The following is a 14,841-nucleotide window of genomic DNA, read 5'->3' as shown; positions in this document are numbered from 1 at the left end:
TTAAAATCTAATAAGAAGAAGTTTGCATAAATATTAAATGCATCATGCAAAATAAAGCTGTTCTTGTTCAAGTAAGAGTCAATTAACATTCCAACAAGGCCAAAATAAATGTGTTTCTTAGAGACTAGCTGAAGGGCATGGCGTTTCCCGTGGGAAAAAATATACGCATAATTGGAGGGAAAAAATTCAGACAGTTCGGTTCAGCCGTTTGGCCGACTATAGAGAACATATACGAATGTCTTGTTTTATTATATAGATAAAAAGGAAAAAATTACAATCATGGTTTTTCGTTTAAATCATATAATCAAATAAATATAAAGATGAAACGTTTAAACAAAAATTAAACTCAACGTGTCTTTTATTTTTTTTTTGCTTTCAACCATAACAATTTTTTATTACACCACAAAATTTTCATTTGAAACTTTTGATTTCAATCTTCAATTTATATATCAAGCTGTTGAACAGCATTTATATGCACATAAACACAGAAGTCGAGAGAATATGTCAATTAAAAAATCTTCTCTTTGATTACTTGTGAACTTGAAGCTCTAGAAAAGCTTCTAAACGATAAAACTTAAATAAAAAACATCTTCATTGTATTGTTTTAATCGCCTACTACTGTACGAATTAAAAAATTTAAGTTGCTATTTTAATTGCATAACTGCTCAAATGTGAATACTGATTTCATTCACTACATTTTACCTTGCCCGTCTACCCTGTATAGTGTTCAAATGTAGATACTGATTTCATTCACTACATTTTACCTTGCCCGTCTACCCTGTATAGTGTTCAAATGTGAATACTGATTTCATTCACTACATTTTACCTTGCCCGTCTACCCTGAATAGTGTTCAAATGTAGATACTGATTTCATTCACTACATTTTACCTAGCCCTTCTACCCTGTATAGTGTTCAAATGTGAATACTGATTTCATACACTACATTTTACCTTGCCCGTCTACCCTGAATAGTGTTCAAATGTGGATACTGATTTCATTTAATACATTTTACCTTGCTCGTCTACCCTGTATAGTGTTCAAATGTGGATACTGATTTCATTTAATACAATTTACCTTGCCCGTCTAACCTGTACACTTGTGTTCAAATGTGGATACTGATTTCATTTAATACATTTTACCTTGCCCGTCTACCCTGTATAGTGTTCAAATGTGGATACTGATTTCATTTAATACATTTTACCTTGCCCGTCTACCCTGTATAGTGTACAGTGATAACCAGTAAAGTATAGAATAGGATGACGACATTTAGCAATATGTCAAAGTTAATATCTTTACTAGTAATTTTTATAAAATTACTTATCAAGTGAAATGGGTCTGTTTAGAGTTTAGACTTCCCAATTTCTGGGTACTATTTAATTGCCGGCGGGTTTCATGTTCTTTTTACTATTTAAAGTCATAACTTGAGTCTAAAAGTCTACTTCTTATTCCAGAGTTTTCTGGTTATCACTGTATAATATTGATTCATTATATTTCTACTATTTTGGGATCCTATAGCTTTCCACTAAACTAAGAACTTTTAAGCCAAGCAAAGTTCATTTCAGTGGTTCAGTGGATTCTCAAAAATCTGACGAAGAGTTCCTGAGTTATGATCGGACATACAAACAAACAAAGATTAGTGATTACTACTTTATATATAAATAGATCAACATATCCTAACATGTAAAAAATGTAAAAACATACAGACAACTGAATATTCTCCTCCATGGGAGGGGGCTTACAGTCCTTATTGCCCCCCCCCCTCGAATACGACTCTCCCATGATTCACTTTGTTACAAAGATTCAATTTTAGAGAAAATGTGCAATAATAATAATTATAATTGTACAATAGAACAAGGAGTATTTAGGTCATGCTTAAATGAAAGCAAAGTACTTTTAGTTTCTTTATCATTTAATTGCATAAAATTAACAGGAATTGTTTTAGTATTATTCATTTAGCCACGAAATTAATTTTTACAATTTTATCTAACAAAATATCTTCGAATTCATTTTTTATCCTATAATGATAAGAATTTTTTTTCACTATAATACAAATATTATATTTTTATACACCCCTTGCTTTTTTCTTCTCTATCCCCTCCATCCTACCCACCAATACTGTCAGAGGGTTTTTAACAATCAACTCAGAGTTAAAATCCTTGAAACAAAAGTTTACAATGTGCAGATCTGCATTCTGCAAAACAATCGAAAAATACATAATGCCTTTGATGTCTGAGGGACGAGAAGAAATTCTGTGTCCATTTTAGGAATGTATAATATATAAATTATACGTAAATTAATATTAAAATCTAATTTTATTTCTTGGCTTTATTATTTTTTTCAGAATGGTAGCAAAGTTTTTAAATGCATTTATTTTTATTTATATCAAAATTAAAAATTAAAATAAGCATCATCACAATTCATAATAATATTCGGATTTACTTTAAGCTGTAAAAATACAGAACAGTCGGAACAAATCAAAGAGATTGATAAAAAAGGAAGAAAAAAATATCCTGGATTTAATTATTTTAAAATCCAACATGCTGAAGCCTGAAGTATTGCAACTTTTGAGGAAAAAAATGTCTAAAATAAACTATTTTTTAAAAGTTCTCGGTTTTAGCATTTTTTTTGGCTTATTTCGTTAAAAAATTTCAATCAATAGATATTTTCAAACATACGGTTGTGTGTGGCTGGCGTGGCATTACTTTTCATAACTTCTATTAATTCATATTTTTTTAATTGAAAAAAAACTTGATTTTATTTCAGTATGTCGAGTGGAAGACGACTTAGTATTGTTCTTTTCTTGGTTCCACTCTCCAGTGGGTTCGAATGCGATGCAAACTTTAATCACTTAGGAAGATTTATAGTCTTTTCAGAAGGTTTATAGTCTTTCAGAAGATTTATAGTCTTTTCAGAAGGTTTATAGTCTTTCAGAAGATTTATAGTCTTTAAGGATAATTTATAGTCTTTTAGTAGGATCATTTATAGTTTTTTCAGAAGATTTATAACCTTTTAGGAATAGTTATAGTCTTTTCAGAAGATTTAAAGTCTTTTCAGAAGATTTATAACCTTTTAGGAATAGTTATAGTCTTTTCAGAAGGTTTAAAGTCATTTTGGATGATTTGTAGTCTTTTCAGAAGATTTATAGTCTTTTCGGATGATTTATAGGTTTTTAGTAAGATTTATGGTTATTCCGGGTTTCCCGTAACAGCTTGTACTATACTATATAGAATACTCAAACGTCTTCCCTTTTCCAACTTCATGAAAAAAAAGAATTGAGTCTTTACCACAAACTATGATTTTCAAATTTCTTTGCAACCCGATGCCAAAGACCGTAGATATTTCATATGCATAGATATGCTGCAAAGATGCTAATATTTTTCATAGATTAGATTTTTATTATTAAAGTTTTTAACCTATATAGCTTGACTTTCTAGCACCTGAACTTAACCCCCCTTCCCCCCCTACCCCTCCGCATCCCCTTCTATATAAGAAATAAATAGCCCCGCCGATATAGGGTTAAGGACGAGTCAAAGTCTGTTAAAAAGATTTATTGCCTTTTTAAGATTAAAAATTGGAATTAACATGTGTTTAAAATATGATTTATATAAGACTTGCTTTGGAACCCAGCTTTGCCAGAAAACTAATTCCCGTGGTTCAATGCAATTCCCCATCAAAATGTGAGATAAATCGGTTGCACGCACCTCTGCCTCTTTAGTAAAAGTAAATTCAACCTAGATATGAAGCCTAAAGTCTGACCGCGTCAACCTTGTTGCATCGGCTAGTCCTGTCCACAGAGCTAGGTACAGTACAAACTGTCACCGGAAAGGTTGACCCGGCTCGGAAATTCAAATGTACTACGGCTGCCCGTGGTCGAGGGGTTCGACTTATGATCGGATATCCGAACAAACAAATAGACAGACAAACAGAGATTACTACTTTATATATATTCAGATACAGTGAAACCCTTGATAACGAATACATCAGAAGAATTTATCAAATGTCGTATTGACAATTTTCCAATGAGTTTTTTATTATATTACATAAATTTCAGTATTTGCGAAAGTGAAGAATAGGACATTTGATGAATTCTTTCGATGTATTCGCTATTAAGGGTTTCACTGTAGAATATTACTTGTGTTTAATATAAAAATCAAAATAATTTTTTATATTTTAAAATTATAAAATCTTCTCGTCAAAGTCTGCAAATCGAGTTGGAGCACAAATGCCGCAAAAACTTTAGACAGATGGCTAGTTAAAATGCGCAAGGAATAGTTTTTATCAAAAAAATCTGAATTTTTTATAAAGACATGATTTAAAGATATTGAGAAGAACACATCTGCTTTTCTCATACTTGTGTGTACAATCAAAATTAGAGGAACTACAAGATCACAAAGTCCTACCAGTAATTAAATTAACCTTCTCCCCCTGTAAAGTTCAGTGAGTGCATTGTGTATGCGTTTAAACAGCAATGTTTGTAATCAACGAATTAGGAATTATTTAAAAATAAAAGAGGAATCGATCCCACAGTTTAATTAAAAAAATAGCTTTTGTTTTAAAAATTATATCAATTAGAATCCGTACTGCTTTATCACACGGTGAGTTAGGTTTTATTTTCTATATTTTTCTAAATTATATTTTATCAGAGGATATTTTTAAAAAAAGTGTTGAATTTTATGATTGTATACATTTGATTTATATTTTGTGTACATAAAAACTAATTTTTTGTTCAAATATAAAAGTTGCAACAATTTTTGTAAGGTTTGAAGACGACTTTCATGGCAAAGAAGAAATAAAGGAGGTGAATTTTTTTAATAAATTAATTAAAATTCTCTTTTATTCCTTTCTCCGCATTCCGCAACATTCCAAAGTTAACCTTTTCCCGTTATTAGGGAGGGGGGGGGGGGGGGGATGTTAGGTTTTTGTTAAATAATTGAATGCACTAATATTGAATACGATTATCTTTTTTTTTCTTAATTTTTTCCGATGTACTTTTGTAAACCTTATCTTAACCTCCATCAAAGTTAGAGGTCTTGAAATATATATCTCAACCGGGATAAGTAACAATCTAGTATGCCGAGTCCATTAGCGCCGGATCCAATCAGGGTTCAGCCATGTGTTTGGTGACATTATAAGTATTATTAAGTATATTTGATGTTGTTACAAAGCAATTGACTTACTATAGTAACTTATCGAATATAATTAAGAGCACGGGATCTGTTTAGACATGGGCAATTGATGTGTCTTATGTTCATTTGACTATTTAAAATGAAAAGTTGAGTCATAAAGTCGTCTTCCTATTCCAGAGATTTCTGGATTAGGAAGACGACATTACGGATATTTTGAAAATGATTGCAAAACGACGATATCTTCCACATTAAATATGTGAATTCCTTGTTTTAGGAAACCATGAATGGACAAACAGATATTTTCTACTCTGTTGACGGAGAAAGACATGGGATCAGGTACAGTCGTCGTCGTAAATATCACTTTCGATGTAAATTTTTTAGTTTCTACCAAGCTTTTAAAAAGCATGGATACACATACACATGGAAACAAAGAGAAACATTAATTAACAGCTTCTCTTTGTTCACTTGAAAACTTTAAGGTTAAAAAATTGTCAGAAATTAAAACATGAATAGAAAAGTCGTCGCTATTGTATCGATATAAACGCCAACCACTGTATATTGTGAAATAACTGTTTATAACACTTTTATTTTGTTCACAGTGATATGACATTTTGGACAGAAATACTTTCTTTATCCGTCTTTTTAATTAAAATTAATTTCAAATGTTAATCTTTTTTCTCCTTTCTCCATCTGCATGTCAGGAGGCGCTGTTTTTCTTGCTTCCCTTTGTAATTAAAATAAATACATTTTTCAAAACTCAATTTTTCTGATCCGTATATCTTTGCAACCTGATGGTGTAACCTTTGATATTTCAAACTTTTTGATCGGACAGAATTCATAGTTTGAAAAATCAGAGGTCTGCAACATCGGGTTGAAAAGATACAAGGATTTAAAAAAATTAGAGATTGCGGCAAAAGCTAATTGCATTTTTTTTCGGAACAAAAAAAATTGTTAAAATTAATTATAAAATTGCAGAATACATTTGAAATGGATAAAACAGAATATAATATATATGTAGGTCCTAACTCATAAGAAACCAGAAATACTTTCGCAAAGTATCTTTTACGTTAAATGCTTTAAAGTCTAACTACTCCGAAAATTGGAGTAATTACTATATAAAGATTGAATGTCTTGTTCTCAAATTAATACACATGTGTGCACCTTCTGACCTAGCTTCAGAATTATATAGTTTTATTTCGTTTTCCTTAAGGGATTGTTCAAGAAAAATTATAAAAAAATTTACGTTTGATCTTTCAAATTGCATTCGTTTAATGAGGGTGTATCACCATAGTTTCAGTAGAAGTAAATATTTCCATTTAGCTGAGTGCCGATTGAAGGATTCATAACTCTGATTGGATAATGAGATAGATAGAAAGATAGATGTTACCACCATACTGTTTCTATTGGTTCAGAATAGACAACAAACACATGACTGAATCCTGATTGGATCAGACGCTAATGGACTCGGCATACCGGAGTGGTATGCTGATATCGAATTGAATTCGATATCAATCGGTATAAGTAATTTTACTTTTATCTGTTGGGATTTTATTAGCGATCGATATCGAATTCAACTCGATATCAGACTATACTCATTCATTCATTCATAATTTATTCAACAACAAAGCATGAGATATTACAATTTACTATGCAGATTGGACCCGCCTAACCAGGGTTGGTTGTTTTGAGTGGTTGACCCTAAGTTAATTAACGATACTGAATATAATTGGTTACACATATCAAGATATGTAAACGAAAACTTCCTTTTAACGAATGCAATATAAAATAAAAAGTAAAAAATTAAACTTTCAATATTTCAGAAGTGTATTCTGTTAAAGTTAAAGTTTTTTAAATTTATAAACTTTCCAATATTTTATCCTGAGAGAAAATAACGAAAAAAACCCAAAATTATTTTTATATGTTTCCGAAACTTTTACCCAGTGTAAGCAAATGTTTAAAATAAACAATTTTTTTTTAAATTTTAAAATTTTTCAGATTTTTAAAGTCCAAAACCCCTCAAAACCCTACATACTGCCAGTTCAAAACCTGAATTAACCATTTAAAGATGAAAAGGGTGATTCAGGATTTGAACCGGTGGTAGATAGTTCAGCTACCTCGGTTCCTGAAATGATGTTATTTTATTAGTTTGACGTACGTCGACGTGGAGAAAACATGTTTATCCAGAATCACTTTATTTAGGTAAAAATATGAATTTAATGAATAAAAATTTGAGTTTAAAATTTTAAACAAAAAATATCAATGTCACAATAATACATATTTTTATAATAATAATAACGTTACATGTTAATTTTATTCAAGCACAAATATAGATAACTATAGTTAAAAAGGCCCGGCATTGCACGTGGGAAAAGAAAAAAAATTGAAAAAAAAATCTTTTTTTTAGCCCATGAGTGTCCACAAAAAATGTCCGCTCAATCGGTCCAGCCGTTTGGCCGGCTATACGCAACATATATATGAATGTCTTGTTCTATCATATATATATATATATATATATATATATATATATATATATATATATTAGATAAATAAAAGTGAATAAAGTGAGTTTTGACCCACGATGATATATTTGAATTATATACACTCTAAACTTTAGCTGCCAAATGAGTGTTTTTTTATTTTATTTTAAAATTTATAACATATTTTGTAGACGAAATGTGGAGGTTGGGCCTTCTTGGGATTTTAGTATGGGTCATTCACGACCCATGTTAGCTGTCACAATAAACATGGTGAATATATCTGTAAATATTGAAACTTGAATAGCAGGAAATTTCCCTTATTTTTGAACAATGAGACTTCACATTTCATGGTAAACGTTCCCTGCAGCAGTTAATAGACTAGTTTCTTTATCAATTATTTCATTCCTACGGTATTCTCAACGTGGATTGCTAGACTAATATAAAGATACACATATTTCAAGCGTTTTAATGTCGTCATCAGGTTCTTATCCCTTGTGGGTATCCCTGTATTTAATGTTAAAGATAGATTAGATATTTGAACACAATTATTGTTCACATGATCTTAAAAATTCCAAAGAAATTCTTTATTCTCAGGTTATTTTGAAGGCACGACAAATTTGGAGTACACTTTTGAAATCCCGCGAACAGGGTCATAAAGGACAAACAAATTTAACAACAAAACAGAAAAAAATATTTATATTTGTTTAGAATAAAGTATCAGGAACACATATATGGGGAGGAGGCGCCATCTATAATAATACCACGTGGATCTACCCGGACTTAAGTACAGTTCTGGTAAGCTGCCTACAAATTAAAATTTAACCTCTTAAAATTTTATAAAGTTAAAAATGTTCATTAATTTTTATTGTCTTAAAATCGAAAATTTTAACATTGGAATTAGGATCTAAATTGTCAAAACAATAATAATATAATAATACCAGGTGAACCGATATTCTTTGCAGAATGAAGAATAACATTTTTTATAATAATTTATCATAAATCTTATTTTGAAATTTCATGAACACGCTCTTTAAGGTTGGAAATTTCTCTGAAAATAGATTGGTCAGGGGACGGGAAGGAGAGGTAAAGTTTTTAAAGGGACTGTTCACATAATATTGAAGCAACCTTCTATTTATAGGTCAATATTTTTTGTTTATCCATTTAAACATGACTTGCGGATTTCTTCTGTATAGTTACAATGAAGGAAATTGTCAGAAAATGAAAATATATTTCTGTTATTGATTTGATTAAAGATTAAATTTAAAGGGTACACATGAAGTCTTGTTTTTAAATTTTTTAAAATTTATATGATTGGTAAAGTTATCCCACAGTACAGGTTTTTTTGTTTTCAACTTATCTGAGCTGAAAACTTTAAACTGGTGGATATTAAGATTAATGCTTTATCCTCTCTTTTTCTCAATATCGAGACTAACCTAATCTTGTACTTGTATCCTGAAAAGTGTATAAAATTCAACCAATCAGAGTCGCGTATATGAAGCCGATAAATTTGAAATTTTGCGTGCCAGTTAAGATTATATACAGAAACAGGAGGTACTCTCTAAATTAATAAAACCGTTTTTTGATTTTTATACTATATCTCAGAAAGAACGGTTTAAGAAGAAAATCAAAAGTGTGTCCATTGGATACTCAGATTAAGTAATTGGGACTCAGGATATTTCATTCTAAAGTTTTCAGCTCTGAACTTTTTGAAATTATTTTTAAAAATTAAAAAACAGCAAACGATATTATACCATCCTACGTTCTTTGCAACTTTCCGTTTGCTTATTGCTTTGCCAAATCAGTTAGGTGGCCATCTGAATACATCATTAAAGGGAGTGACCGGCAATGCATGGCAGTTGTAGATTATTTTTACATTTTTTCGCCGTTATTTAATAATTCTAAAAAATCGATTCTCAAAATGTAACCACCCAAATGGATGATTTTGAACATCGACATTGCGCTAATTATACATTATTAAAATGTCTCAAATGAATCCTAAAATTTTTTTCCCTCATACTACATTCTCAGTACTACTATAACAAGCATTGCCGGTCACTCCCTTAAAATGTAATTTCGTGTGACCTGACACTTACTTGTTTGTTTTTGTTATTTGTTTGTTTTATTATTTGTTTGTTTTATTATTTGTTTGTTTTATTATTTGTTTGTTTTATTATTTGTTTGTTTGCAAATCACAAAAAAGTAGGGATAGTTATGAAATAAAAAATGTATGGAAAATGTGTTAAAGCAATGCCACTTTTTCAATGTTTATAGAAACAATGTCACTTTACAGGCACAAAATGATTGGCTAAAAACTATTTGGCCTCCTCTATAACTTAATTTTGTAAATTATAATTTAAATATGTACGTCGTGCAAGAACAAATTGATAAGCTACAATTTACAATAAAAAAATCTGTTAACAGAATATGTATTTCACGGGCAGTCGTAGTACATTTGAATTTCCAAGCCGGGTCAACCTTTCCGATCCCAGTTTGTATTGTATCGGCCGGATATTGGGTAAATAAAGCAGACGCTCAATAGGACTAGCCGGTGCAACAAGGTTAACGTGGTCAGACTTTAGATTGAATTTACTTTTACTAAAGGGTCAGAAGTCCGTGATTGCTAATCTGTAATTTAGAATAATTCAAAGAATAGTTTACTGAACTTGTTAGGTTCATGTTTGCATTTTGAGCATGTAAAGCAATGTCAGTAAAAGCGAATTCAAACTAGTATTCAATATTATGATGAAGTCTATTGTGCCATATATTTCTTAAATATGGTATTAAAAGATTCGTTTAACAAACTTGTATTTTTGTTTTAGATTAGGCGTGTTATCTGCAACAACGGAATAATGCAAATAGGAAAATCATTTAATTTTATTTTAAAGTATGTTCGAAAATTATAATTTCAATTTAAAGGGATACTTTTAAGGTCATTTTAAGTAACTCTCCATGCAAAGATAGTAATGCCCGATTTACAACAGTACCATTAAAAGAAAACCTTAATATGATCAAAAAAGTGGACGATACAGTCGTTTTACTGATACAAAAAAGCGTTTATTTATGTGAACTTCTCCTTTGTCTATATAATAAAGCTCTTCGCTCATGCATATATATATATATATATATATATATATATATATATATGCTACATATAGCTGATCAAACGGCTGGACCGAATTGGCTGATTTTTTTTAAAGGAACCCATGGGTACCTTGGGAGTAAAATAGGCTAAAACCATTTGATTGATTTTTTTTTCAAAAATCGATTGTTTTACAAAATTATTTTTTCTTTCAAATTCGTAATTTTTTTTTCAACTGTTTCTAAAATTCCACGGGAAACGCCGGGCACCTCAGCTAGATCTTAATAGCAAAAATTCACTTTTGCAGATAAAAAACAAATAAAAATAGACAGTTTAAATCGAGCATTGCCACCTTTTCAGAGAGAGTCACACGAAACTTTGCTTACATTTCCTTTAAGCACAATTTTCTTTCTTTTATTCCCTTTAAGCACAATTTTCTTGCTTATATTCCCTTTAAGCACAATTTTCTTGCTTATATTTCCTTTAAGCACAATTTTCTTGCTTATATTCCCTTTAAGCACAATTTTCTTGCGTATATTCCCTTTCAGCACAATTTTCTTGCTTATATTCCCTTTAAGCACAAATTTCTTGCTTATATTCCTTTAAGCACAATTTTCTTGCGTATATTCCCTTTAAGCACAATTTTCTTGCTTAGCTTCCCTTTAAGCACAATTCTCAATATATATATAAGTGATTTGAAATGTTTTTTGCTACAGAAACTGAAACGGTTGCAAGGAAACATTAGTAAATTACTAATTTTAAAATGGATTTTAATATATTTTTATTTTATTTTAACAATTAGTCGGCTAAAATTTGTTTACTTTTATCAAAATGAAAAAAATACTAAGCCTTTAGCCCTCATATTTGTCCATGTATGTAAGCCTTTTCGCAGATTTTTTAAAACCAAATAATTTTTATGAAGAATATTAATATCATCAATTGCCAATTGCCCAATTGGTTCAGCTGTAAAATTAATTTAGTAATGTATGTTCTGAAGTGACCAAACATACTCCTTTGAATTTGATTCTTTAAATTCTCTTGGTTCATTTCCAACTCTTCAGGTAACATTAACACTCCACTAAACCAATCACAATACAGTGTTTTATGATTTCATTCCCCTCATCCAATCAAAATCTAGTGTTTTATGATTCCTCTTAATGGTCAACCAATCACAATCTAGTGGTTTTGATTCCATTCCACTCAACTCATTACAATGTACTGTATTATGTTTCCACTCAACCATTCACAATTAAGTGTTTTATGATTCTACTCACTCAACCAATCACAATTAAGTGTTTTATGATTCTACTCACTCAACCAATCAAAATCAATAGTGTAGAATGATTCCACTCACCCAATCACAATGTAGTGTTTTCTGATTCCAATTAACCAACTCAAGTGCAACCATGTTTTATGATTGAATTCATACAAATCCTAATATGCAATGTTTAATGTTTCCTCTCAAATAATTACAATCTAGTGATTTTTGATTCCATTCCTCTAAACCAGTCACAATCTAGTAATTTATGATTCCATTCCAGTAAACCAATCACAATTCTAGTGATTTATGATTCCATTCCAGTAAACCAATCACAATCTAGTGATTTATGATTCCATTCCACTAAACCAATCACAATCTAGTGTGTTAAGATTCCATTCCACTAAACCAATCACAATCTAGTGTGTTAAGATTCCATTGCACCTAACTTAACACAATCTAGTATTTTGTGATTCCATTCAACTCAATTGATCACAATTTAGTGTTTTTGATTCAATTCCACTCATCCTATCACAATCTAGTGTTTTATGATTCCACTCAACCAATTGAAATGTAGTATTTTATGATTCCACTAAAAATTACAATTTTGTGTTTTATTATTCTACTCAACCAATCACAATCTAGTGTTTTATGATGCTACTAAACCAATTACAATCTAGTGTTTTATGATTCTACTTAACCAATTACAATCTAGTGTTTTATGATTCTACTTAACCAATTTCAATCTAGTGCTTTATGATTCTAATTAACCAATTACAATCTACTGTTTTATGATTCTACTTAACCAATTACAATCTAGTGTTTTATGATTCTACTTAACCAATTACAATCTACTGTTTTATGATTCTACTTAACCAATTACAATCTATGATTTTTAAATCTTTTAGGATCCTTTTGAGGCGAAATATCTGAAAGTGGATTCCTCTCCATGGGGAGGAGAAGGCATATTTGCTCGGTAAACGTTAGTTTAGCTGATAGAGCATCAATTTATACATTTTGTACTGGAAAGAATTTGAGTCTTTGTTACAAAGTCATATTTTCTCAAACTTAGATTATCTTACATAAGAGTAACTATGGTGTACAACATTGGTTGGCTTTTATACTTAAAGAGATTGAAAAATGGAAAGTTTGAGTTTTTAGCTAAGATTTCTTCAAAAAATGTAGCAATTATTTTAATGCAAACGCTTAACATTTAAAATTAATATTTACATTATTAATATTTGAAATTATTAGGACAAATTTGCCATCCGACCGTCTCATTGGATACTTTCATGGCATAAAGGTAACATTATGATAATAATAATTTTAATAAATTTAAATATTGCAGATCACACGCAACTCTGATCCTTCAATAAAAGTAAATTCAACCTAAATTCTGACCGCGTCAACCTTGTTGCACCGGCTAGTCCTATTGAGTGTCTGCTTCATTTACCCAATGATCGGGCGTAACAGTACAAACTGGGCCGGAAAAGTTGAACCGGCTCGGAAATTCAATTGTACTACGCTGCCCGTTATCAGATTAAAAACTAAAGAATTCAGAAGTTTAGGTTATAGCTTAAAAGTTCTGTAAAATAATGAATACAGTGCCCGTGTTTAATGAATTTGAGCCGCGGCTTAAATCTGCAAAAAAACCGGTTTCAATTGATCACCGGCTTAAATCTTGAAAAATTGAATATAATTTTAAGTGGAATCAACCATATTTGAGCAGCGGCTCAAATTCTTTAAATTCGGCCTCAGGATTATATCAAATTTAAGCCCACACTTAAATGAATAAGGAAGCACATTAACATTTTTACAAAGAATCAAGATTGAGAGTGTTAATTTGTTAAACTCGATGATTTATAGTCAAATATTTAAGCCATAGCTTGAAGTTAAGGTTTAATTTATATCACAAGTGGCATTTAAGTTGAAACTTAACATTTAACAGTGCTAAGATACTTGTAGTGTTTAATCCCATTGGCTGGACTTTTTTTGTGAAGTCAATCAGAACTGAGGACAGTTTAACTAAACTGTACAATACGCATCTCTTTAACTAAATTGTACAATACGCATCTCTTTAACTAAACTGTACAATACGCATCTCTTTAACTAAACTGTACAATACGCATCTNTAAACTGTACATAACGCATGTCTTTAACTAGCTGCAAAGTAGACTTTACCATCAAAAGCATCTTAGAGCAATGAAAAAGACGAGTTGAAGTTTCCTGATCTTTACAAAATTACTTTAATTGATAAAATAATAACAGAATGTATTTTTTAGATACCTAAAGATACGCTCTATGATAGTTGGATTGCAAGCGACGAGATCAAGCTACTGTCTGAATCTGAGAGGTAAGCCAGTAATTATTCACAAGGAGTAGAGAGTATTAATTAAGAAGAAAAAAGAGTTCTCCCTCAGTATGAATTATTTAGTCATCATAAGCCTGAAAGGAGTTAAAAATGTATATTTTATGATGCTGAGTCCGAATTTATAGAATTTAACGGCTTAAATTTAAGCCGTAGCTCAAATATGGTTGGTTCCACTTAAAATTGTATTAAATTTTTCTAGATTTAAGCCAGCGCTCAATTGAAACCTGTTTTGGGGGATTTGAGACGCGGCTTAAATTCAATAAGTTAGGACACTGATGACCAAAAATTGTATGTAATACAAGAATAATTATGATATTTGCCGAATGAACCCTAGTTTGTTTTACCTTTTTAAAGCAGCAAAAATGTGGCTTTGCAGTTTTTATAAATACTATTTCTCTACTTTCCGCTTGGTTATTATCATTTTTTGCAGATCTGATCAGTTTATCCGGAGAAAAAGCTATATAATTGCTCTAAACTATGAACATGACATTGATATGCCACCAGACATAGGAGAAGACTCAACAAAGTAA

General features: G+C 30.6%; 1 protein-coding gene across 1 annotated transcript; it reads left to right on the top strand.

Moving 5' to 3' along the window:
- Positions 1-2,774: 2,774 nt before the first annotated feature.
- Positions 2,775-14,841, top strand: LOC111716891 (uncharacterized). The gene is made up of 16 exons (XM_023492405.1): positions 2,775-2,852; positions 4,199-4,266; positions 4,573-4,595; positions 4,759-4,798; positions 5,401-5,462; positions 7,272-7,325; positions 7,795-7,873; positions 8,312-8,398; positions 8,639-8,686; positions 10,423-10,462; positions 11,399-11,417; positions 11,680-11,743; positions 12,849-12,916; positions 13,195-13,243; positions 14,223-14,293; positions 14,742-14,841. The coding sequence occupies exons 2-16, from the start codon at positions 4,258-4,260 to the stop codon at positions 14,839-14,841; spliced, it is 813 nt and encodes a 270-aa protein (XP_023348173.1). The 5' UTR covers positions 2,775-2,852; positions 4,199-4,257.

The sequence above is a fragment of the Eurytemora carolleeae genome, unplaced genomic scaffold, assembly GCF_000591075.1.
Source record: "Eurytemora carolleeae unplaced genomic scaffold, Eaff_2.0 scaffold1507, whole genome shotgun sequence".
In the NCBI taxonomy this organism is placed as follows: Eukaryota; Metazoa; Arthropoda; class Copepoda; order Calanoida; family Temoridae; genus Eurytemora; species Eurytemora carolleeae.
This window is presented reverse-complemented; position numbering and strand designations above follow the sequence as displayed.